Source organism: Nannobrachium achirus (assembly GCF_963921795.1).
Source record: "Nannobrachium achirus genome assembly, chromosome: 1".
NCBI classification, from domain to species: domain Eukaryota; kingdom Metazoa; phylum Chordata; class Actinopteri; order Myctophiformes; family Myctophidae; genus Nannobrachium; species Nannobrachium achirus.
This window is the reverse complement of record NC_137810.1, coordinates 26,239,964-26,263,438: the sequence shown is the minus strand read 5'-3', so window position 1 is coordinate 26,263,438 and position 23,475 is coordinate 26,239,964. Positions and strand designations below refer to the sequence as shown.

The 23,475-nt window shown below is 41.8% G+C and overlaps 1 protein-coding gene across 1 annotated transcript in view; it reads right to left on the bottom strand.

Moving 5' to 3' along the window:
- The window catches only part of cUnh1orf210 (chromosome Un C1orf210 homolog), a gene marked incomplete at both ends in the record, with an annotated part of 26,892 nt that extends 8,639 nt beyond the window's left edge, over positions 1-18,253 (bottom strand). The window contains one exon of the mRNA XM_080727853.1: positions 18,193-18,253. Coding sequence (XP_080583979.1) covers positions 18,193-18,253 — 61 coding nt within the window. The remainder of the gene's footprint in view (positions 1-18,192) is intronic.
- Between the last annotated feature and the right edge of the window lie 5,222 nt (positions 18,254-23,475).

Below are 23,475 nucleotides of genomic sequence, written 5' to 3'. Positions count from 1 at the left end.
AGTGAAAATAAACAAAACCGTTTCACTACTCACCAAACCAAAGGTAGTTTTGCGTTGTTGAAAGTCTATTCTCCGCGGTGGTAAACCTCTCAGCACCCCACCTACTCTGTAAAATACATTATTTTTGTCATGAAATAAAACGCACACACCTCAGGCCACCTAGCGGCCACCGCAGATACAATGGTTCACAACCCGGAAATAAGCGGCGGTCGAGTTGGATGCACTTTATTTCATGCCAAAAATAATGTATTTTACAGAGTAGGTGGGGTGCTGAGGGGTTCACCACCGCGGAGAATAGACTTTCAACAGCGCAAAACGACCTTTGGTTTGGTGAGTAGTGAAACGGTTTTGTTTATTTTCACTAGTATTGAGCGCTCGGCGGGGCCGACAATCTCGAGTCCATGCGTTTCCCGACGGGTCTGTCAGAGCTTCACCGGGAGCAATGCGGGAGGTGAAAGCGATGGACCAGAGCTACTTTGCACCATGAGTAAATGTTTGGAAAATGTCAGTCTCTTCAGCCATTAGAATGCACAGGGAATGGTGTGGCTAACAGGTGACTTGTAGGAAATGCATTTGGCTAGTTCAAGTCTACATTACTTCATTTATTATATTACAGCAGTCTACGGTCTGTAGCAGCCACTGTATTGCCACCGATGCATATGGGTATGGAGGCCCATGGTATTATGATTACCACTGTATACATTACGTTCCACTCAACTGTTACTGTCACTGAAAATTAGCACTCTCATGACATTCAGGTCTACTTTACTGTATATACGGTATGTCTTAAGTGAAAGATGCATGTATGAGGTTCACAATTATCAGGCTTGCAATTAAAGAGACAACTTTGTTTGATTCAGATAAAGTCAAATTAGTCAATGCTTTTGGTCGGTGCCTTACCTGATCACCTGTTGCTGTAGATTCCTCAAACTCACTTCAGCACATTTTGCCTCTCATTCTGTCAGATCTCATATTTGTCTGCAACATTATCTACATTAGTTTTGCCTTTGTCTATAAAATGGTCTAGCATGTTGTGCAAAGGTTGAATGAGGTGTGCTCTTGCTCTGCACTTGCCTCCCAGAAGGACAAGTTAATGGGTAACTTTGTAACTAAGGTGTGCTCCCTCCCGCCTACTTTCTTTCCTCTCTATCCAATGGCATGCCAGGTCTGGTCCGAATGCAACGCTGTCACTCATAACTAGTCAAACAAGGAAGGGGTTGTGGTTGCTTGGCAATGATATGGCTTGTAGCCTGCATTTGTAGACTCTACTATTTCTCCATTAGGGAGAACGGGGTAAGATGACCCAGTGGGTAAGTTGTTCTACCCTCTCCCACACCTGGCTGTGAAGTTGGGAAGCAGATGGGTGAGCAAATGTTTTTTTTTTAACAAGCCAGGTAGAATGACTGTTATATCAAAGCAAATATACCCAGGTCTTAAATATACATGTTTGTGAGTTGCCATTGGAAGAAACTGTCTTAAGTATTATTCTAGTCAATTTTGTCTACAATTGTGGCTGTGGGGCATCTGTCCTGGGGTAAATGTAACTAATTATCTTAATATTAATCACTATTCATTTATATTTTTTATGAATTATTTGCTACTCAAATTATGCTGAATGACCTTTAATTTGGATGAATATATTAACAATTGCAAATATTAAAAAGTTCTGATAACAAACGTAATTTAATTGGTTTTATATTGTTTAAATTACCATTAAGAAAATAAATAAGACTATTTGCAAAAGGGAAATGTGTTATTCAATTATTCACTTGAAAATTGAAAAACACAGGGCAATTCTTCCGTGCATGTGCACGGGAGCACATGCTCATGTCATGTCTGTGCATCTGTGTTTCAGCGTATTTACTCACTTGTATGTACGTAAGACAGAGACTTTTTGAGTCACTGTCATTTGGGATTCCCTCTGGACATGAATGTCTTTGTTCGTCTAAACTGGGATAATCTACCAAACCACCTTGAAAGGAGAAAGGAAAACAGACAAGATAACGTGTGTGGCGATGCACTGTAGTGTGGTTAAGATGTCCAGCCCTGAGGGAAACAGAATAGAGTCCTCTGGCCCTGAGAGGAAAACAATGGTGACCCTGAAAACAATAGCGCCACTTCCTGACTCCTCCACAGAGCAGTCTGCATCTCCATCTCTCTCTCTCTCTCTCTCTCTCTCTCTCTCTCTCTCTCTCTCTCTCTCTCTCTCTCTCTCTCCTTCCTTTGCTCTGCCATGTGTACCAGGATGTCCCAGCTGCATGTCTTGAGGCAGATGGCACGGATTAGGACAGCACTGGGACAGTAATGTGACAACTCAGCAGCACTTGAAGGATATGCATACCACGGACTCTTTGCTTTTTGCCATGAGGGAAGAAATGTGGAGTGGACAGTTTTGAAGTGTCCAGTCCATTTGGGCCACAGTGTAAGTTTAAGTCTATGAAAACAACTGAGATGAGCGTTGTTCTCTGTGCTTTTATTCTCCTAGATGTCTGTAAAAAAAAAGTAAGTATTCTTTAAACCATTACAAATAATAATAGGACTAAAATGCCACAAGTGGTGCCATATCCATATGACAGATTGTACAGGATTGGACCTTGAAGGAGGGTTCCTTAATGCCAGGGGAGGTTTGCTGTTTGTTTGGCCAGGGGAAAGATGAGGGTTGGAGGTCAGGGTCCGTCTGCAGACCAGGGAAGATCTCCCTTTATTCTTTTAAGAGGGGGGAAATAACAACACGTGCCGTGTGTACTGTACCTAACAATGGACAGGAGGCTTGCTGAGGAAAAGCTGTGAAACAAACAAGGTTGCTACTGTGTCAGGCTGTCCCACTGTATGGTACCATGGGAATAGCTCTTCTTTTCTATAGCCTCTCACAAAGCGACTATTAGAACATGTGCATTTGGTAATTGTGCACAAACCATCCATCCTTGCTTCAAACCGAGCAGGATATCCATGAACAAAAGTCTAAAAGCCCTGCTAGCAGCCCCTAGAGGCTGTGCTGCTCCTTACACCCAAACAGACCTAAGAAGTTTGGACTATCCTATCCTACATTGCCATCCTTAGAGCCCTTACTATCAATAGAGGGGCAAAACAATTATAAAGACAAGAAAGGCCATGGGGTCACCAAAATCTGATCAACTGCTTATCTATCATTTACCTAAAAATCAGAAAACATTGATTCAATTACATGAGGGTTAGTTGATGATAGGGTGATCCAATGTTTCACAGGGTAGACTCGTAACAGTTGTTAAATCACATCAGCGAACACATAAAGTCTGTCTTTCAAACGATCATGCAATAGTTGGAAAATCAGTCCCTTGCTTCTTCTTTCATGTCAAGTTCAAATAAAAAGACATCAAGTTAAAAATGATCCTAGTTTAGCTCTCTGACTCAATTTCAATTCCGCTGGTCCCTCTCAGGCTCCATGTACCTGGGTATTAAAGTTACTCCCACGTTTGACAGATGTTTAAGGCTACTTTCAACCCTCTCCTAGATAACATGAAAAAGGACTTCTTATACAGATGGGCTCTCAGCTCACTAAATGACAGGTGTTTGCTGTGTTCAGCTGTAGCTAGAGATAAGTTGATCTGTAGAGATTTCAATTTTGTTTTTGTTTTGTTTTTCCAGGGAGATGATTTTTTTTTCTCTCAATCAATATATTTCTTTCTCCCTCCATACAAAAAGTATGTGCTATGTGATGAACTGTTGCTCTGTCCAAAGTCCAAACCTCCCGCCAGGACCAAGCATTTCTCTGCATTGGCAAGTCATTTCAAAACTATTTGTATAATAAATGAATGAAGGAATGAATGAATTAATGAATAAGTTGTGCATACTCTATTGGTAGAACAAGTTCAAAGCAGGAGGAGATGGGGAAGGTTCTTTAAAATGTATTATTTGTTTAGTTACTTCAAAACCTTTCAAGGCTCTTCTTGGTTGAAATCAAAACAGGAATACTTCCTCTGTGAGTAAAAAAAAATATGATTTATCCAAGCGATATGGTAATCAGTAATTTCTATCCCCTTATTGTTTGGGTTGGACTTTATGACTGTGTGAACTAACTAACTGCGTGGCTAAAACAATAGTCTGAGTGAATAACTCATTGAAGTAAACTGGACCCACTAAAATAACAACACACCCTCCATAGAAGTGACTGGCTTTAGGACTAAGTGGCTCTCAGACTGTGATTGGCTTATGTCACTTCCCTCTGCAGTCAGGTTTCATCTCATACATTGTTATGGGACTGCATTTTTCATTAGTTTCTTGCATTTTCAAACATTGTGTGTATGACAACTCTTGTGTCTGAAATATAACATGAATTTAAACAAAATGTACTGTCACAAGGGCATTTAAAAATGATTGTGTGTGTGTGTGTGTGTGTGTGTGTGTGTGTGTGTGTGTGTGTGTGTGTGTGTGTGTGTGTGTGTGTGTGTGTGTGTGTGTGTGTGTGTGTGTGTGTGTGTGTGTGTCAGCAGGTGTCCTGTCTGTACATACATTATAAGCAGAATGGTATTGTCTCACAGCGTAGGCCTAGTCCTGCCAATACCTCAATTCTAAACCATTTGTTTGGGCAGCCTGTAAAATAAACACATGGAATGGAACACTGTCTGGGCTTTCACACCATCTACTGTATATTTACATGAGCACCTAAGCCCTCCTTCATTAAACTGCACTGCAGCAGCCATTCTGTATTCCATGTATTTCTGTAGCAAACAAAAAAATACTTTCTTAAATAGACTTTTGCTTTAGCCCCATATTATCCGAAAAGCAAACAATTTTCGGGAAAACAAAACAAAAACAAAAAAGAATACCTGTAACTCTTTGTGTGTGCTTTTGTTCTGACCCTGGCTTATGAATGATTCACAGCTTATAACTACCATGTTAACAGGGCCGTGCTTACCATACAGGCAAACTAGGCAGCCGCCTGGGGCCCCCTCACAGCCTGGGGGCCTCATGAGATTATTATTATTATTTTATTTTTTAACCAACATGGCCATCAGGGGGCCCCAGTTGAGCTCTCAACTGTGAGACAGAGAACAGTTGAAGTGAGGGTGAGGGTTAACATTAGCTCATTAGAATCTGAAAAGAGTGTGGCTCTCAAAGGTGTGACCAGAGAACAATGGTCCTGATTACCCAAGCGGTTCTTTTGTGTCTGTTCTGTGATGTCACGTACATTACTTTAACTTTAAGAAGGATCGATGCAGGGAATGGATACATTATTTCTAAAGTGTGTGTATATATTTATATTTAAAAAAAGTTTTGAGGGCCCCCATATTTATATATACATATAATATATGTGTATCAATTCCATTTCATTTTGGGGGCCCCAGATAGTTTGAAGTGGGGCCCGGGATGAGATCAATATAAAAGAAGGGTAAAAAGGGCCTTAACATGAAATGTGATGTTTAACTTGAAATACTTTCACAGGGTTTACTGGGGCTTCTTAAAGATGGCACGCATAGTTTGTATACTGTTTATTTATATTTAACATTTTGAGGGGCCCAAATATATCCATTTGGGGCCTCTCAATCTCTCAAACAGGCGACCGAGTATTTCCCGGTGAATCTGTGCGCAAAGGTGGGGGCCGATGGGCAAGGAGGGTTGCGAGCTTATGAGAAACAACTAAAATAAGACCTTAAAACCTGGCGAAAACAGTTGCGTGCATTAGCGGAAGATGACGATAAAGGAAATCCTTTAATGGAAAACATTAAATTAACTTCTGAAAAGCATACACGGCCTTAAAACATGGCAAAAACAGTTGCGTGCATTAGCGCAAGATTAGATGAGGATAAAGGAAATCATTAAATGGAAAACATTAAATTAACTTCTGAAAAGGCTTCACCCACCTCGAGTCTATAGCCTACTAAAACTAGTGAACCGCGATCTTGCCACACGTGAATAATTGTGGTTGTAAACAATAACACAGACAATATAAATCCTTGTTGTGGGAAGAAAGGATATCATCATGGCCCCAAATAACTTTTAAATATCTTGCAATTGGCGACGAGTCTCTTACTAAATCGGCAAGATTACATTACATAACATAATACATAAAAGCTAAGCTATATAACCTCTCCATCATCAGCAATAGTCAGTGATTCGTGTCCCCCACACTCCCAAGCCCCCACCGTTGCGCACAGATTCACCGGGAAATACTCGGTCGCCTCAAACAGAAACACCCAGGGGGCTCCATGAGTTATCGTCAAATATAAATAAACAGTAAAAAGGCCCTTAACATAGTCATGTAATGTATGTGTTTAACTTCGAATGGATATGTATAGCCTTAACCCACTGACTGTCCTGTGAGACAAACTTTGTCTTTGAAAACCACTGCAAAACATGCACTTAAAAGTTATTCTTATTCTTATTAAAATTACGTTTTTTTTTAAAACACTATAAGTAATAACACTGATTCAATTCATAGGTTTAATAGTGTATGAAACTTGAGCTGAAGTGTGTTATTTAACATGAAGCAACCATCCTTAGATGACATTTCTGCCACAGACATGCAGCTAATTACCACCTGAAAGAAGTTGGCCTGTCGCTGCAACAATGGGCTCTGATTATCTGAAAAGAGCTTTAATGTCACAAGTTACTTTAGTCTCCTTAAAAATATAAACAAGATTTATACTGTATATATTTATATTTAACGTTTTGAGGGCCCCCAAATTCATTTGGTGCCCCACCAGCTCTCAAACTCAAGCTCTCAATACCCTCATATATAAATAGTAAAAGGGCCCTTAACAAAAGGCTGTTAACATGGTCATGTAATGTAATGTTTAACTCAGTATTCTTATTCTTATTACTTTACCTGTCCTGTGTAAGTTGCTTCTGGTGAGAGAAGTTGAAGCTCATTCTTTATGTTCTATATGTCAAACATTGTGGCCATCCATAGCTGAGTGGTTAGTGAGCCTGCCAAGGGAACCAGATCCCTGGTTGTCACAGGTACGATTCCAGGCCAGGTTAGCAATGTGTTGCAGTGTCCCTGAGTAAAACACCCAACCCCTGTTTTCTCCCTCCTCCTGTTATTATTTTCTCTGGAATTCTTTTGAAAAAGTGCTAGAGTTTATAGGCTATTAAACTTGTGTTATTAAAAAAAATATATATATATATATTTTCAAATAATTAAAAGCTAAAATATAGGAAACAAAACATAAGGGAGTATTTATTCGCGACCCCTAGAAATTGGTCCGCGACCCGCATATGGCTCCCGACCCAGGGGCCTCAAACTGGGGTTTGCCTGGGGCCTCCAAATCGCTAAGCACGGCCCTGCATGTTAATCATAGAAAGAAAAGGCATAGATGTTTTCTTCACAGATAACCAGTAGCCTAATAATCCATGTAGCTGTTTTGTTTGTTGGTGCAATGCATGGTGGGGACAATTCGTTGGCCCCATTCGTCTACGGTGATGCTTCTCTTGTCCGCTGGCTGGTGGAAACTGTAGTGCAGACCATGTCCTGGGGAGTTTATTGTATAGGTGTATATTATGTGAACGTTGAGCAAACAGACCATCAGACAGGAGCCGAGCCCCTCTGCCCCCCAGTTCCACACCACCGTACCCCCTCCAAAGGCTTTTTCCTGTATGTGCGTGGGGGCCCGTGGGGTGATTCCTGCCCCGCGCTCCTTTGACTTCCTTCACACACATATCAGCCTCCAGCAGCAGCACCTCTTCCTGAATGTGGCTCCAAGTTCTCTAGCTGCAACAGACAAGTAAACAGAACTCATCCATCTCTCGCTACGTTCTCTAACTCTCACTTTTTCACCAGCCCGCTCTATCACTATAATTCCCGAGGTAATGCTCTGTCAAATCCTGCTTCCGGGGCTTCTGTGATCAACCCTGCACTCACACATGCACAAAATCTCTGTTGCAGCAGTTCTCGTTTTTCCTTTCAGCGCGGGGCTCCGAGGGTGTTATTCAACTTCCTTAAAACCCTTGTAATATTCCAGAGACTCGTTGGCTGGATTGAGCACCACTCCCTTGATTTCCTTTGATATTCATATTGATATTCCAAAGGGAGAGATCAGGATTTTCTGACCTACTGTAACATACTTAATAATAATAACATAATGGAAAAGCCAGCTGTTCTGTGTGTGGCCTCAGAAAGTGCCCAACAGGCCCGGGCCACTGGCACAGCGGTCCGGCCGGGCACCTAGGCTGCAATGCAGACAGACAGCGTTGTCACAGGTTCGAGTCCCGATCCTGACAACCTTTGCTGTGTGTCACTCCTCATCTCTCTCTCTCCCTATTTCCTGTCAGTTTACTGCATACTATCAATAAAGACAGAACAATCTAAACAAACAAATAAATAAATAAAAGAAAGTGCACAACAAAAGATCATCAATGTTTCTCTACAAATACTTTAACAGTCAAATAATTGCCACCTTTGTTAGACGAAATTCTAAAATGCAAACCTACCAAGAGGAGTAGAAGAAGAGGTCTAGAGTTGATAGGAAAGTTTAATGCTGATGAAGATAATTGTTTGTAAGAATCATCTAGTAGAAATGTTAGTTAAATTATCATCTATTAAACTTTCCTCTCATCAATATTGTGCTCCAGGCCTTCTTCAAATATTTAGGTTATCTTTGGAAACTGTGCTCAAAATTATGATAAAATTCAAACCCAAGCTGCAGTCATTAATGGAATCATGCTCGTGACTCAGACATAGACAGATAGTAGAGGAAGTAGTAGTGTTTTTACATCATACAACAAGTGCAGTATGTCAAGGTTATGGCCCGGTAACATTTATTAGGACAATAACTGCAAAACCTTCACAATGTACTGTATGTTATAAAACCCTCAATCCCTCTTTAGTCAGATTTTTCTAATCATGCTATTGCTTGCAATCCTGTATCATCGAGAATCTCAGAAACACATAGACCACCTATTATGGCACCTATTATGGTTTGCACTTCCTCAGGCTTTTCATAACATCATTAGTGGGGTTTGTACTAGGTGTGAGTGGGCAAGTGTGGGCAGGGGGTCACAATGTGCAGTAAAGTACCTGTTGACTACACCTGAACCAGCAGACATCAACATCCATCACCGTCCTGGGGGGGTGGGGTTGTGTCAACGTCCGGGTTCATCATGATGGGGGCCTGGTGGTGGACTCATGGACCCCCATCCTCTCTGCCAGTGCCCCACCTTCACCCTGGACAACAGCTGTGGGACGACCCGTCTTTCACCAGCCCGATTTATACTTTGTCGTACGCTGTGTCATGCACCGAAAGTAGCTGATCTACAACCTCACAATGCATTCGCAGACACAACACATTGTGATCTTGTAGATCTGCTATTTTCAGATCGCGACACCATCGTACGACAGTGCATAATTGAGCATGGCCGTGTTTTCTTTCCAGTGAGGGACAGATGGACAGACTGTAGCGAGGTCAGGTAATAACATGTTGCTGTGCCCTAATTATGTTTGTCCAATTGATGTCCACTGAATTCTCACACACTCCTTGCTGGATAAGGATACATGCATACATAAAGCACACATGTACACACTCATTCACACATTCACGCTGATGAACAGTTAATTTGAGCAGTGATGGAAAAAGTACTCCAATTCTTTACTTAAGTAAAAGTATCAATAGGCCTACTGCATTATTAGCTACAAATATCGCACAGACAGAGAGAGAGAGGGAGAGAGAGAGAGAGAGACTCTTTATTATAGACTATAGCGAATATATTTGTTTAATTTCGCCGTTTTAATATTTAATTAGTAGCACTGCCACTGAAGAAAGCACCATGCGTGCCTTAATTGTTAAGAGGCTGCGCAAAAAAAGAAAAGGAAAAAAAGCAGCTGATCAGCGCTCGACGGCACTGTCATTTGATGCACATTTCCAGTAGGCTACTTTATGTCACCCATCCCCGCAGATAATGTGATACACGCTCCATATAAATGACGTTCCAACCTGCATCTTCGAGGTGGCTTTTGATGGCGTTTCACCTCGCTAAAAAACCTCCATGATTTTCACCTTCAACAGATTGGCAGCACTGCGGGACTCATTGCATATGCGAACAGAAGGTAATAAAATGGATTTGGGAGCATAGCCTAATTACAATGGATGTCTCATAAAAAACAATATATATTTTATAGTTGAAGGGCAAATACACTTATACAGTTTACAGTTTACAGTTTAGGCATTTAGCAGACGCTTTTAATCCAAAGCGACTTACAATAAGCAGATAACATCACAATAATAAACAAGATAATATGTCAGTACATCATCAACAATATAACAAATGCAAATGGATATCTATCTAAAAAAAAAAAAACACAATATAATCAAAGTTCTGAAAAAAACCTAAAAAACAAAAACAAATGCTAACTAGCTTCATGTATTCATTGATTCTTTTTCTGTAGTGCTAAGGGTTTAGGTGGAGTCTGAAAAGGTGAGTCTTCAGTCCACGGCGAAAGCTAGCGAGTGAGTCCGTTGTTCTAAGTGCGACAGGGAGTTTATTCCACAACTTGGGGGCCAGGAGGGCAAACTGTCTCGGACGAGTGGATTTTTGCCCTGGAGTTTTGACACAGTAGTATGGTCAGCAATGTGCGAACGTTAGATAGCGAATATATTTGTTTAATTTCGTCATTTTAATATTATAAAATCACAACCCATTTCCTTAGAATATATGTATGTAAACATGGTTTCATCTTAAAGGAACCCTTTCTGTACATCTTGTACCCCTGTGGGTCCCGATCCACAGGTTGAGAACCATCTAGTCGTGTCTCTCATGGCACCACCCCCCCCGAGATCGTGGGTGGCTAGAATCGCGAGACGTCGGTCTCATTTGTAATGGTCTGAGATATTTCACTTGGCACAGCGGGATATACCGGGCCCGAATTCAAGACTGTCGTTTGAAATGAACACCGATAAACCCCCGGGCACGAGATCTGATCGGATCCAACATCGCGTTTCGTCTGTGAGGCTCTTTATGGGGTGTGCACTGTGCACACAGTATATGAGGGATGGAAAGTAACTTTAACTGGTGCTTGCATGATAATATGTAGGAGCATCAATGTAAGAAATACCCGTTTCGTTTAATGGCTATAGAGATAGTCTACTGTTTACCGATCTGCATGATTTTTGGACAACATCTGTAACAGGGCCAGACAACCCCAGTCCCCCCCCACCCGCCCACCCGCCTGCACGCACACACACACACACACACACACACACACACACACACACACACACACACACACACACACACACAGAGCTGGTTAAACATGTTGCCTCATGCTAGATGCAGAATAGATATAGATACACCATAAAAATGCTAATATACAGCATATGATTCGTGAAAGTGACAAACGGGCTTCACAGTTATGTCAGGTGTGTTCATATGCTAATGGTGATGCGATTTCAGATCAATTGCTCCAGCCACTGAGGAGAAACGTTTGATATTGCAGCAAATTGCAATACAATCTGACGTGTTGCCAATTGCTCAAATTGCATGCATCGCAAATTCCACATTACATGGGCATGACTTTGAGGCCATTAGATTATCGAATTCTCTGAAACAATTTCAACCACTCACGTTTTTATCATAATTAGCTTTCAACATTAGCCTATATCTACCCAGATTTGTACCACTTGTTCATTCCTGTCCCCACTGAGGCCAGTGCTGTTACTATCCATTGGGCCAAAATGTTGTATGGCTGTAGGCTGTAGCAAGACTTCTTGGGCCAACACGTTGTAACGGAGATAAGACTGCTGTGGAGCCAGAGGAAAAGGGAAGGATGGAGGGGAAGTGTTCTTTCCAGTGGGATTACTTGATTCATGGTGAGTGAGAAAACTGTCCAAACAGTAAACTCGCTTTTTATCACCCCCTAAAGCTATGTAGGCTACATGGTGTGTTTGTACACTGGGGGCCTCTCTCACATGCGTCCTGTTCTAAAAGCCATACTGCACGATTTACAGTATGTGCGTGTGCGTGTGTGTGTGCGCCCGCGCACACGTGTGTGTGTGTGTGTGTGTGTGTGTGTGTGTGTGTGTGTGTGTGTGTGTGTGTGCGCGCGCGTGTGTGCTGTACGTGTGTGTGTGTGTGTGTGTGTGTGTGTGTGTGTGTGTGTGTGTGTGTGTGTGTGTGTGTGTGTGTGTGTGTGTGTGTGTCATACCTTGGCGGGAGGACTATTTTGCTGATTTTCAAATATGTTACATTGATCGACTAACAATTATTACATCATTATTTTGACATACTTCTTTTGTTGAACGTGATTGCAGCATTTAACACCATTAATCATAATATTCATACAATAAATTATTATTATCAATCATTATCATTATCACAGTGGGTTGGCATACAAATATCTGGAACTGCTTTGAAGTGGTTTATCGCATTTGATATCATTTTGTTTTGTAGTTGGTAAACTTGTGGATTGCCCGGTTAAAATTTTAGGTACAACCCAATTTTCTTCCCCTTAGCTGGATGTCAAATAATTGCTGTCAATTGAACTAACTGTAAATGATCTGGCCCAGAGCACTTACATTCTCAAATTCTCTTTATCAACAATGTCAGCTCTGTTGCCAAAAAGCTTTTCTTAATTGATCCCAGCCTAAACTTTATGAGACACTTCTACAAACTCAATCAGACATGTTTTTATCTTCTCAGGAATATATTCAGGATTAGATCAATCAAGTTGTAAACACACAAAAACCATCAAGATACACTGAATAGGGTCCAATTTCTGCTCCTATCCTTTAACTGAAACCAGAAGAATATTATTCCCATTTCACTTCACTACACGTCTCCTGTAGGACTGATCTTAACTAACTTTATATTCTGATGGGGAGGAGAGAGAATTAGCGCAGGATACAGAGTAAAGAAGTGAAATTGGAAGTGATTACACAAAGAAATTAGGTGTGCAAACACAATTCTAACTGTAACAATACATTTTGAGCCGATAAATGGGTGCTCTTTCCTGGTTAATTGATGATTGGAAACCCACCTGAAACTTTATTTTCTGTTAATTAAAGAGCTGCAGAGACAGGGAGACCCCTATTACGAAACATAATCAGAATGTTTCGTGCAGAAAAACAGAAAACTATTTAATTTGAACCAAAAGATATCACTTTACCCTACCATTAAGATTTTATTTGTAACTTTTAATGCCATCTCATGGCCTGACCCTTATTACATTTTTGAGTTTCATTCCCTTAAAGCTATACTGTGTAAGATGCCCAACTAGTGGTCATTAGCCCTATAGCAAACCGCGGTCGCGTCCGCGTCTTTCGGCCGTTTTTCGTACCTTCAGACCCCCGCGTCTGCCTCCACCTCGCTGAGATCTATCTTTTGAGGGGTCCCTTGTTCCTGTGCGTTCAGTAATTCCAGAGATACAGACTCCTTCACCCTGCCTTGTAGGCGAAATTACCTAGAGAAGGGATGGTACAAACGGGCGACAACAAATATGGCTGCCATAGCGACCCCACTTCAAGATGCGCTGTGATTGGCCGGCAGTTGTATAACCCTCGCTGTGATTGGCCGGTAGTGTGATGACGCAATTTTGGCGCGAGATCCGGTCCCCGGCAAGGATCGCAGTTTACATATATAGAGAAGGCTTTACAGGCTGAAATTCACGGAGTGGGTGTTCTAAAACTTTAGCGATTTAACAGTTAGGACAATTTTTAAGATTTGTTTTATAAAAAAAGTTACATGGTACAACTTTAATGTTTTGCTAAATGTAATGTGCCAGTGTGCAAAAATGGAGGTAAATGTTCCTCATTAAAAGTGGTTTATGTCCCTTTACTGAAAGCACATGTTTACTTACACCTCACAGGGTAAGGGTGTGGGTGTGATCACTGTCTGGTGGTGCTCCATTTAGCATGAGAGCAGCTGTCAAGATCATGGATAGATTGACCATCGGGATCTCACTTGTGACCTTTGTCTACAGTTCACAGACTTTAATAGTGCCCTCAATCGACCATTTTCTATACTTATATTAATCTAATGGGAATTTACATTTGTAGCCCACATAAGCTTCTCTATTTTATTAATAATTAATAATATAATATTTGCCATACTGTAGGTCTGCAGTGAATCTGGCAAATGAGCTCTTGAACCCCTGGGCCTGGGTCTTGTAGACCCGTTAGTTTGGTAATCCTCGATTCATGGTGGGACAGAATCTGATCTGGTGATGTTCTTGTAGTCTTGTAGTGTAGCGTGTAGAGGTTATGTTTTAGGTTTTTGATGGTTGAAACCTTACGGCAGAATGTATGACTACAGTTGAGAGGGGACATTTCTGATCAGAGATGAGGAGGTGGCCAGCTGTTGCTGACAATTGTGTGCTGTAAATCCTGTTGAGTTGGCTTTACTTATTGTGTTGTTTTGGCTGCAAGCCAGTGTGACCAGGGTCCCAGTATCTCACAATCCAACCTATGCATAAGCAGTATGCACTCTCTAACACCCTCAGTGTTGATGTGCTGTACTATGTTTCCTGTGTAGCAAGCCATAAGACCCACTCTGTACTACTATGTGTATCACTCATCAACGTATGTTTGTTATACAGTCGGCTTTCACACTGCCATTCTCACATCCTGTTCACCCTGCCCGCCAATACATTAATACACATGTTCACAACATTCCATCACCGTATATGTGTCAACTCATCTGTCCAAAACCTTTCTCTCCTTAAGATTACTTTCATTGAAGTTCTGCTTTATGGGATAGTGTCAGTGGAAAGTGACAGGAAAGCTGGGGGACAGAGGAGGACGTCAAAATGGCAAAGGCCAAGAGACAAAACCAAACATCCTGCTGGATTCTGATCCCAGTCTATATGCTTCATCTTAATCTGACCCAGGAGGGAATTAGACCTTGGTTTATTCTCATTCATAAAGTTGTTACATATACTTCAAAAGTACCTTCATTCTTCTCCATTCACAGATCTGGGCCTCTTTGCATAAGGAATAACAGTGTGGCTATGAGTCTGTTTCCTCTTTGCTTAGTCGTCATAGTGAAACGTAAGTAGCACTAATATTGACTCATGGGTACTACTGTTCATAAGATTTACTAGAAGATTTAAGAATACAATGTGGGTCAAATGTAAAACAGCAGGTTTTTATCAAAAGAAAAAAAGAAACTGCTACTAGTATACAAGTCACATTTATTCGTATAGCTCTTAATCAATTCAATTCAATTCAATTCAAAGGGCTTTATTGGCATGAGAAAACATATGTTTACATTGCCAAAGCAGAAGTGTACACAATACAATACAATCAGAACAATCAGAACAAAATATGTACAGGTGAAAACAGTTTTCATGCATCACGGTAACGTGCAGGCAGAGCAGTGATATATATACAATGGTTTTTAAGGTGGTTGGGTTCCATTTGATATCCTTCTCTTATCACAGTAGCTCACGAATCTTGCTGCTGTGTTTGCACATTGTTTTACTTCCCCTAGCAGGTATGGGAGTTTTTAATCACTGTTACTAATACAGTCTCAAAGGGCTTTACAGGTCCACATTTAACAACGGAAACAAATAACACCCCTGTTGATACCGACTCACAATCATCAAGGAAAAGAATCCTGTGAAACATAAGGGCAGATGAATTTTTGTAAAGCAATATTTGAAATATTTTTCTTGAAATATTTTAGCTTGACTAGTCCTGTGCCCGGGGATGTGCACAGTATATGACTGTACACACCGTCTGTGATTTGGGCACTGTAGTGATGTCAGTCAGTGACGTCATTTGGGCATTGTTTCAGCATGCAGCTGTTACCATGGTGGCAACACTGTTTAGTATCAGTGATGTCAGCATGCAGACAGACGGTCAGGCGGCGGACGGACAGACATTCGCTAACTTAATAGTTCAGCTACATTCTCTCAGTTAGAATTATTTAATAAACATTCTCACAAAATTATTTAATTTATCTCAGTTTGAATTATTTAATCAATATTTTCTCAGTTATAATTATGCATTTCGTGATCTCAGCAATTAAAGTCATCAGAATTACATTCGATTGTGGGGAAACTTGATGTGCCCTTGGTTTAATCCATAGGACTATGGCTGAACACTCCATGGGGGCAGGGTCCGATGACCGCCTTATTCCACTGACCTATGTGGGAAACATGCGGTGGAGATGATAAGTGCTTGGACTTGTCAGCACGTCACCATGTAGTGTTGGAAAGCTCCTTGTTTTTGAAACACTCAGATGACAGATAAGCTATAGGAGAGCGTAAACAACTAGGCTATTGGATTAATAAGGGGAAGATTTGCACAGTTTGTACGTGTATATCTATAAGGAAATCCGATGTGCTTTTCTCTGGCAAGGTTCAAAATACGATGCAGTTAATTCTCATAAATACTTGTAAACCTTTTCTAATATCTCCTAATTTTCACTGTAAAAAAATTGTATAAGCATGCAAAATTGCAAGCTTGTATACACGCGCATGCGCACACGCAAACGCACACTCACACTCACACACACAAATCCCCAGTAACTGGGCATTAAAGGAACACTGCACTGGTGATTTTACTGTGAGTGGTCACACATACTGTACACACCACACCACACTAGACACTCCATGCTCCATGATGATGTGTTTCCTTATCAGACAACACGGTGAAGGAAGTAGTGGTAGTGGGTCTGGGGGTGTGTGAGTGGGTTGGGGGTCTCAGGGGGCTGAGTGAGAGGTGTGAGCGGCACCCTCACACAGACTCCCAGGGTCCAGAGGGATCAGTGCGTGTGGAGTCCTGCCAGATCAACACACAATGAGGGGAAATGGGAATTTAATACAAACTTTCTCACAAAGTCTCAAACACCTCCCGCCTCTCTTTGCCTTCCCACACAACCCACTACGAGCTCTGCCACTGAAACCACAACTTAAGTGACACTAACCACGAAACATGTCTGGCGGTGTGCTTCTGTAAATAGTGCCCTGTACAGCCTTCATTGGGAAGATAAATCTGTGATTTATTTTTAAGGAAAAATAAGAAAATCATATATAAATCTTACCGTAATTAAAAAACTTAATTACACTAGATGTTTTGCACTAGGCCACGGATCCCCATTTCATATGATTTCTTTCCCATGGGTCCTAATCTACTGTAAAATGCTCAGTGTTCATGCATGTACAAATAGAACCAAACAGACACGCCGTAACCGTGCACACTAAGCACTATAACTATATCTATATTTGTTCACTCTTGTTTTTGTTATAGCTGTGGTGTGGACTCCAATTTGAGTTATTATGATTTGACTAAATTTTTCATAGTTATCGTTATTATAGTGCTTGGTGTGGGGGCCCCTAAAGGCTCCATTTTGGTTCTTTTTTTTGGGTTCCTAACAATCAATCACCTGGGGAACCCCCTGGAAACCCCTCAAGTACACCTGGTGGTCGCACTGCGGACCACAGGTTGAGATCAAGTGCCTTATAATAGTTATCACTGTGCCTCATCTTACCTCAGGAAACTGCATAGAAACTGGTCTCACCCATCTCTATTTGGCAACATCTGTAAATGTATTTTTGATTGTTTGATATATAGTCGCACTGACTGGCCCATTAGGAAGACATTATTGTGTCCTTTGGCTCAGCGATGGAGCCAGAGAGCTGTGTCTTTTGTCCTCGAGTGTCATCCAAAAGCAAGCGCAATAATCAGCAGCCATCACTCTCACAACAAACAAGGTTTGTAGTAATTACTACGAGACAACAAAGCCTTCTGGACACAATGGCTCATGTCTGTGGAGTGCAGAGCCAGGTCCCCACCCTGCATATCCCCTCTGAGACAACTTCTTACACACACACACACACACACACACACACACACACACACACACACACACACACACACACACACACACACACACACACACACAGTAAACATGTGTGCACCTTTACTGGACATGTGCACACACATGCACATAGTATGTTGTTGCATTAAGTGTTATTGCAGACTCTTTAACTCTCCTTCTTTTCTGTCCATCTGTCTTTGTCCCAGACACACAAACACACACTAAAGATCCTTCTCTGCATGGACAGTAACTCTGATTGTACCCATTTTTGTTCACTCAGAGTTACAACAACTATGATGTTTTACTGTGTGCAACTGTCTCATACTAACTTTAACTCTGGCTGCGTTGTTGCAGAGGTTGAAGCATCTGTGTTGACCCATCATTTGATGTTTTCTCTTTTGACATCCCATCCAAGAAGAGTCTGTTCTATGTTGTTTCAGCAGCGCACACTATTTGTCTGACCCTTTCTCTCTACACTCCTCTGTTTGTCCTTCTTCTGGAGCATGGCTGGCTCATCGTCCATTCTGTAGCCATAGGTTCAATTTGAACAATGAGAAGAAAGGTTTATTATGGTTTGTTACAAAATAACTTCAATTTCTTTGCATGTGTGTGTGTATTAACCTGGAAACCAGACATGCCAGGCTGTGTGTGTGTGTGTGTGTGTGTGTGTGTGTGTGTGTGTGTGTGTGTGTGTGTGTGTGTGTGTGTGTGTGTGTGTGTGTGTGTGCGTGTGCGTGCGTGCGTGCGTGCGTGCGTGCGTGCGTGCGTGCGTGCGTGCGTGCGTGCGTCCGCACGCGCGTGGAAACAATAAGGCCCTCTCAAGGTGATCTGCTCTTTACTGTGGTCAAGGGGACCCTAAGGACCTGAGCCAGCTATGGGCGCCAAGGCCCTTTGTTTGCTCTCAATGTGCAGACTAAACAATTCGAACCTGCCTGCAATCATTAGGATTCTTTAGCTTTTTAACCCGAGCTTGCTGAGCCAACAGCACAACATTTACGCATTATGGTTGGTTTTCAATTTGGGATTTATGCTCTGTTGGTCATTGCACAGGTCATGTGATACAGTTTCACCTATTGAGAATAAAACTTGTGGCCTAGAGCAATCCCTGTTGCTCCCGCAATGGAAAACAGGAAATCTCAAACAATAAGAACTTGAGTCAACTTCAAGTCAATTGTCTGAGGCTGCAAGGAAATGTATAAGAAAACATAAAATCGGCCATAACAAAGCCGACCGGTCTGCACTGAGAAAATTAGCAAAAGGGTGAGCTGGATTATTGTTCTAAATGAGCTTAATGTTTCCAAGTAAAACACTGGGTGTATGACCAAAGGAATATGGCTCAAATGACAGAAGAGACACAACAAGCATATTGTTCATCGTTTCCTGAAGCTGACAGACTGGACAGCGAGAGAAAAGGGTCAACTGACCATAGACTCTGCATGGATTGTAACCAACTCATTGAAGTGAAGAAACAAAGCTGTTGCATTTGGCAAAACATGATACCAGCTGTTGCATTTGGTCTAACTCATCAAAGATGATTAGAAGCCAAGAGTAGCATTAAAAGCCAGTGTCAGCTCTGGAGTCTACTTGATGCATGCACAGTGGATACAGTACAAACATACTGTAACAGTGATGGACACATTTTATACAGACTAATCAACTGACTAAGCATTTTGTGAATGGCTTTATACTAATTGTGCTGCATTAAATACAAAGAAAGAAAACCAGTAGGCCTACGACCTAGTGAGACAGTGCACTGCACAATGAGGAATGACTAAAGTATAACAAAAGGCATGAAGGAAAAATACTAACAATAAACACAGATAGGGGGGGGGGAAAGTGGCATAGTCTATTGGTTCTCAAAGTGGGTGGGTGGGTCCCCAGCTATTATTGTTATAGGAACCAAATGGACCCTTATGAGCTGTAGGCTACACTCTCAGGGTTAAATCAACATTGATTTTATATAAAGTGGGGTCTCAAAGATAGAAATGCCATTAAATGGGGGTCCATAGCCTAATGCATGTGACATGTCAAACTGGGGGTCCTTGACGTACAAATCTTCTCTTATGGGGGTCCCTGTATTTTCAAATGGGGGTCCTGCGGGCTAATAAGTGTCAATTTGGGGGTCCTTGACATGAAAAAAGTTTGAGAACCACTGGTATAGCCAACTTGTATTGATATAACTAGAGGTTCGCGGCCCTTCGGGCCGCTCACATCTAGAGATCGCGCCTGCTTCGCAGGCGCTCACAGCTACGTTGCAGCAGTGATCCACCCACATCCATCCATCCATCCATCCACATCCATCCATCCACATCCATCCATCCATCCACACATCCATCCATCCATCCACATCCATCAATCCACATCCATCCATCCATCCATCCATCCATCCATCCATCCACACATCCATCCATCCATCCATCCATCCATCCACATCCATCCATCCATCCATCCATGCATCCAACCACATCCATCCATCCATCCATCCACATCCATCCATCCATGCATCCATCCATCCACATCCACCCATCCACATCCATCCATCCATCCACATCCATCCACATCCATCCATGCATCCATCCATCCACATCCATCCATCCATCCACATCCATCCATCCATCTGTCTGTCTGTCTGTCCATCCATCCATCCATCCATCCACATCCATCCATCCACATCCATCCACATCCATCCATCCATCCATCCACATCCATCCACCCATCCACATCCATCCATCCACATCCATCCATTCGCATCCATCCATCCATCCATCCATGCATCCATCCATCCATCCATCCATCCACATCCATGCATCGATCCATCCATCCATCCATCGATCCATCCATCCATCCATCCACATCCATCCATCCATCCATCCATCCATCCATCCATCCATCCATCCATGCATCCATCCACATCCATCCATCCACTTACTGTACTGTACTTTACTGTACTCTACTGTACTGTACTTTACTGTACTCTACTGTACTCTACTGTACCTTACTGTACTGTACTTTAATGTACTCTACTGTACCTTACTGTACTGTACTTTAATGTACTCTACTGTACCTTACTGTACTGTACTTTAATGTACTCTACTGTACCTTACTGTACTGTACTCTACTGTACCTTACTGTATTGTACTTTGTACATTAATGTACTTTAATGTACTCTACTGTACTCTACTTTACCTTACTGTCCTGTACTTTAATGTACTCTACTGTACCTTACTTTACCTTACTGTACTTTAATGTACTCTACTTTACCTTACTGTACTGTACTTTAATGTACTCTACTATACTCTACTTTACCTTACTGTCCTGTACTCTACTGTGCTCTACTTTACCTTACTGTACTTTGCTGTATTTGCAGATGACACCACGGTTATAGGACTAATATCCAACGATGATGAGAGGGCCTATAGGAGGGAAATTGAAGAGCTAACCCTATGGTGCCAGAATAACAATCTCTCTCTAAATGTTAGTAAAACAAAAGAGATCATCGTTGACTTTAGGAAATCTGAAGTCAATCACAGTCCCGTAACCATAAATGGTTCACCTGTAGACATAGTGGACAGTTTCAAATTCCTGGGTGTTCACATAACAAACTCACTCACATGGTCTCAAAACAGCGAAGGTATCCTTAAGAAAGCGCAGCAGCGATTGTACTTTCTGCGGCGCCTCAGGAGATTTGGCCTAAGCACCAAGGCTCTTGTTAATTTCTATCGCTGTACCATAGAAAGTGTATTGACAGGATGCATAACAGTGTGGTTTGGTAACGTGACTGCTCAAGACAGTAAACAGTTACAGAGAATTGTGAAGAGAGCTGCCAAAATCATTGGCACAGAATTACCACAGCTACACACAATCTATAACACACGCTGTAAGAAAAAGACAGAGAACATCTTAAAGGACAGCTGTCATCCCGCCCATTCCCTGTTCTATCTCCTCCCTTCAAAAAAACGTTACCAGAGCATCAAATCTCACACCACCCGTTTCAGTAATAGTTTTTATGCTCAAGCAATCAGGTTGCTTAACGAAGAGATGGAAGCGAGACGTAGGTAGTCATGTGCAATACGCAGTTTTTAAACTGTACACTGTCACACTGTATGGTTGTTTTGTTGTTTTTTTGGGTTGTCCTGGGTGACCTGTTGTTGTCGTATTGTTTTGTGTGCAATAAGGCGGAGAGTGCTCTTGGCACAAGCATTTCATTGTTTGTCTGTACTTGTATGGATACGCATTTGACTAATAAACCGAACCTGAACCTGAACCTGAACTGTACTCTACTGTACTCTACTTTACCTTACTGTACTTTGCTGTACTCTACTGTACTCTACTTTACCTTACTGTACTTTGCTGTACACTACTGTACCTGACTGTACCGTATTGTACTGTACTGTACTTTGCTGTACTGTACTGTACTGTACTGTACCGTATTGCACTGTACTCTACTTTACCTTACTGTACTTTGCTTTACTCTACTGTACCTGACTGTACCGTATTGTACTGTACTGTACTTTGCTGTACTGTACTGTACTGTACTGTACTGTACCGTATTGCACTGTACTCTACTTTACCTTACTGTACTTTGCTTTACTCTACTGTACCTGACTGTACCGTATTGTACTGTACTTTGCTGTACTCTACTGTACCTTGCTGTACCGTATTGTACTGTACTTTGCTGTACTCTACTGTACCTTGCTGTACCGTATTGTACTGTACTATGCTGTACCTTGCTGTACTGTATCTTACTGTACTGTAATCTACTGTATCTTACTGTACCGTATTGTACTGTACTCTACTTTACCTTACCTTACTGTACTTTGCTTTACTCTACTGTACCTGACTGTACCGTATTGTACTGTACTTTGCTGTACTCTACTGTACCTTGCTGTACCGTATTGTACTGTACTTTGCTGTACTCTACTGTACCTTGCTGTACCGTATTGTACTGTACTATGCTGTACCTTGCTGTACTGTATCTTACTGTACTGTAATCTACTGTATCTTACTCTACTGTACCTGACTGTACCGTATTGTACTGTACTTTGCTGTACTCTACTGTACCTTGCTGTACCGTATTGTACTGTACTTTGCTGTACTCTACTGTACCTTGCTGTACCGTATTGTACTGTACTATGCTGTACCTTGCTGTACTGTATCTTACTGTACTGTAATCTACTGTATCTTACTGTACCTCTCTCTCTCTCTCTCTCTCTCTCTCTCTCTCTCTCTCTCTCTCTCTTTCTCTCTCTCTCTCTTCTCTCTCTCCTCTCTCTCTCTCTCTAACCCCCCCCTTCCCTCTTGAAACCCGATACTCTTGTGACCATGATGACAAACTCACTCTACAGAGGATTGCGCAATAGGTATTGCGAAATAAGCATACAAACACAAACTGTACGGTAAATATGCATTTTGAAAAGATGACACTAAGTGGATTACGTTCAGCATAGCATGCAGTATATATTTCTGTAATAATGGTGACTTCCAACACGACCGAATGTCGGGAACCGCCGAACAGAATCCGTCTTTGGCCGTTTTGAGTTGGTGTGGCTGAGATAGTCCACAGTCAGACTCAATAGCCTGCAGTCAATTTAGCTAATCTGAGAGTATTTTGGCACCAGTGCGCACAGCGCAGCTCTGGAGTGCCAGCAGCCCTATGTTTCCTTGTGACGCTCTTCCTTCCTTTCCCACCCAGAGAAACCCATGAGTTTAGTTTACCACGAGTCCAACTCTCAGATTTGACTTGAG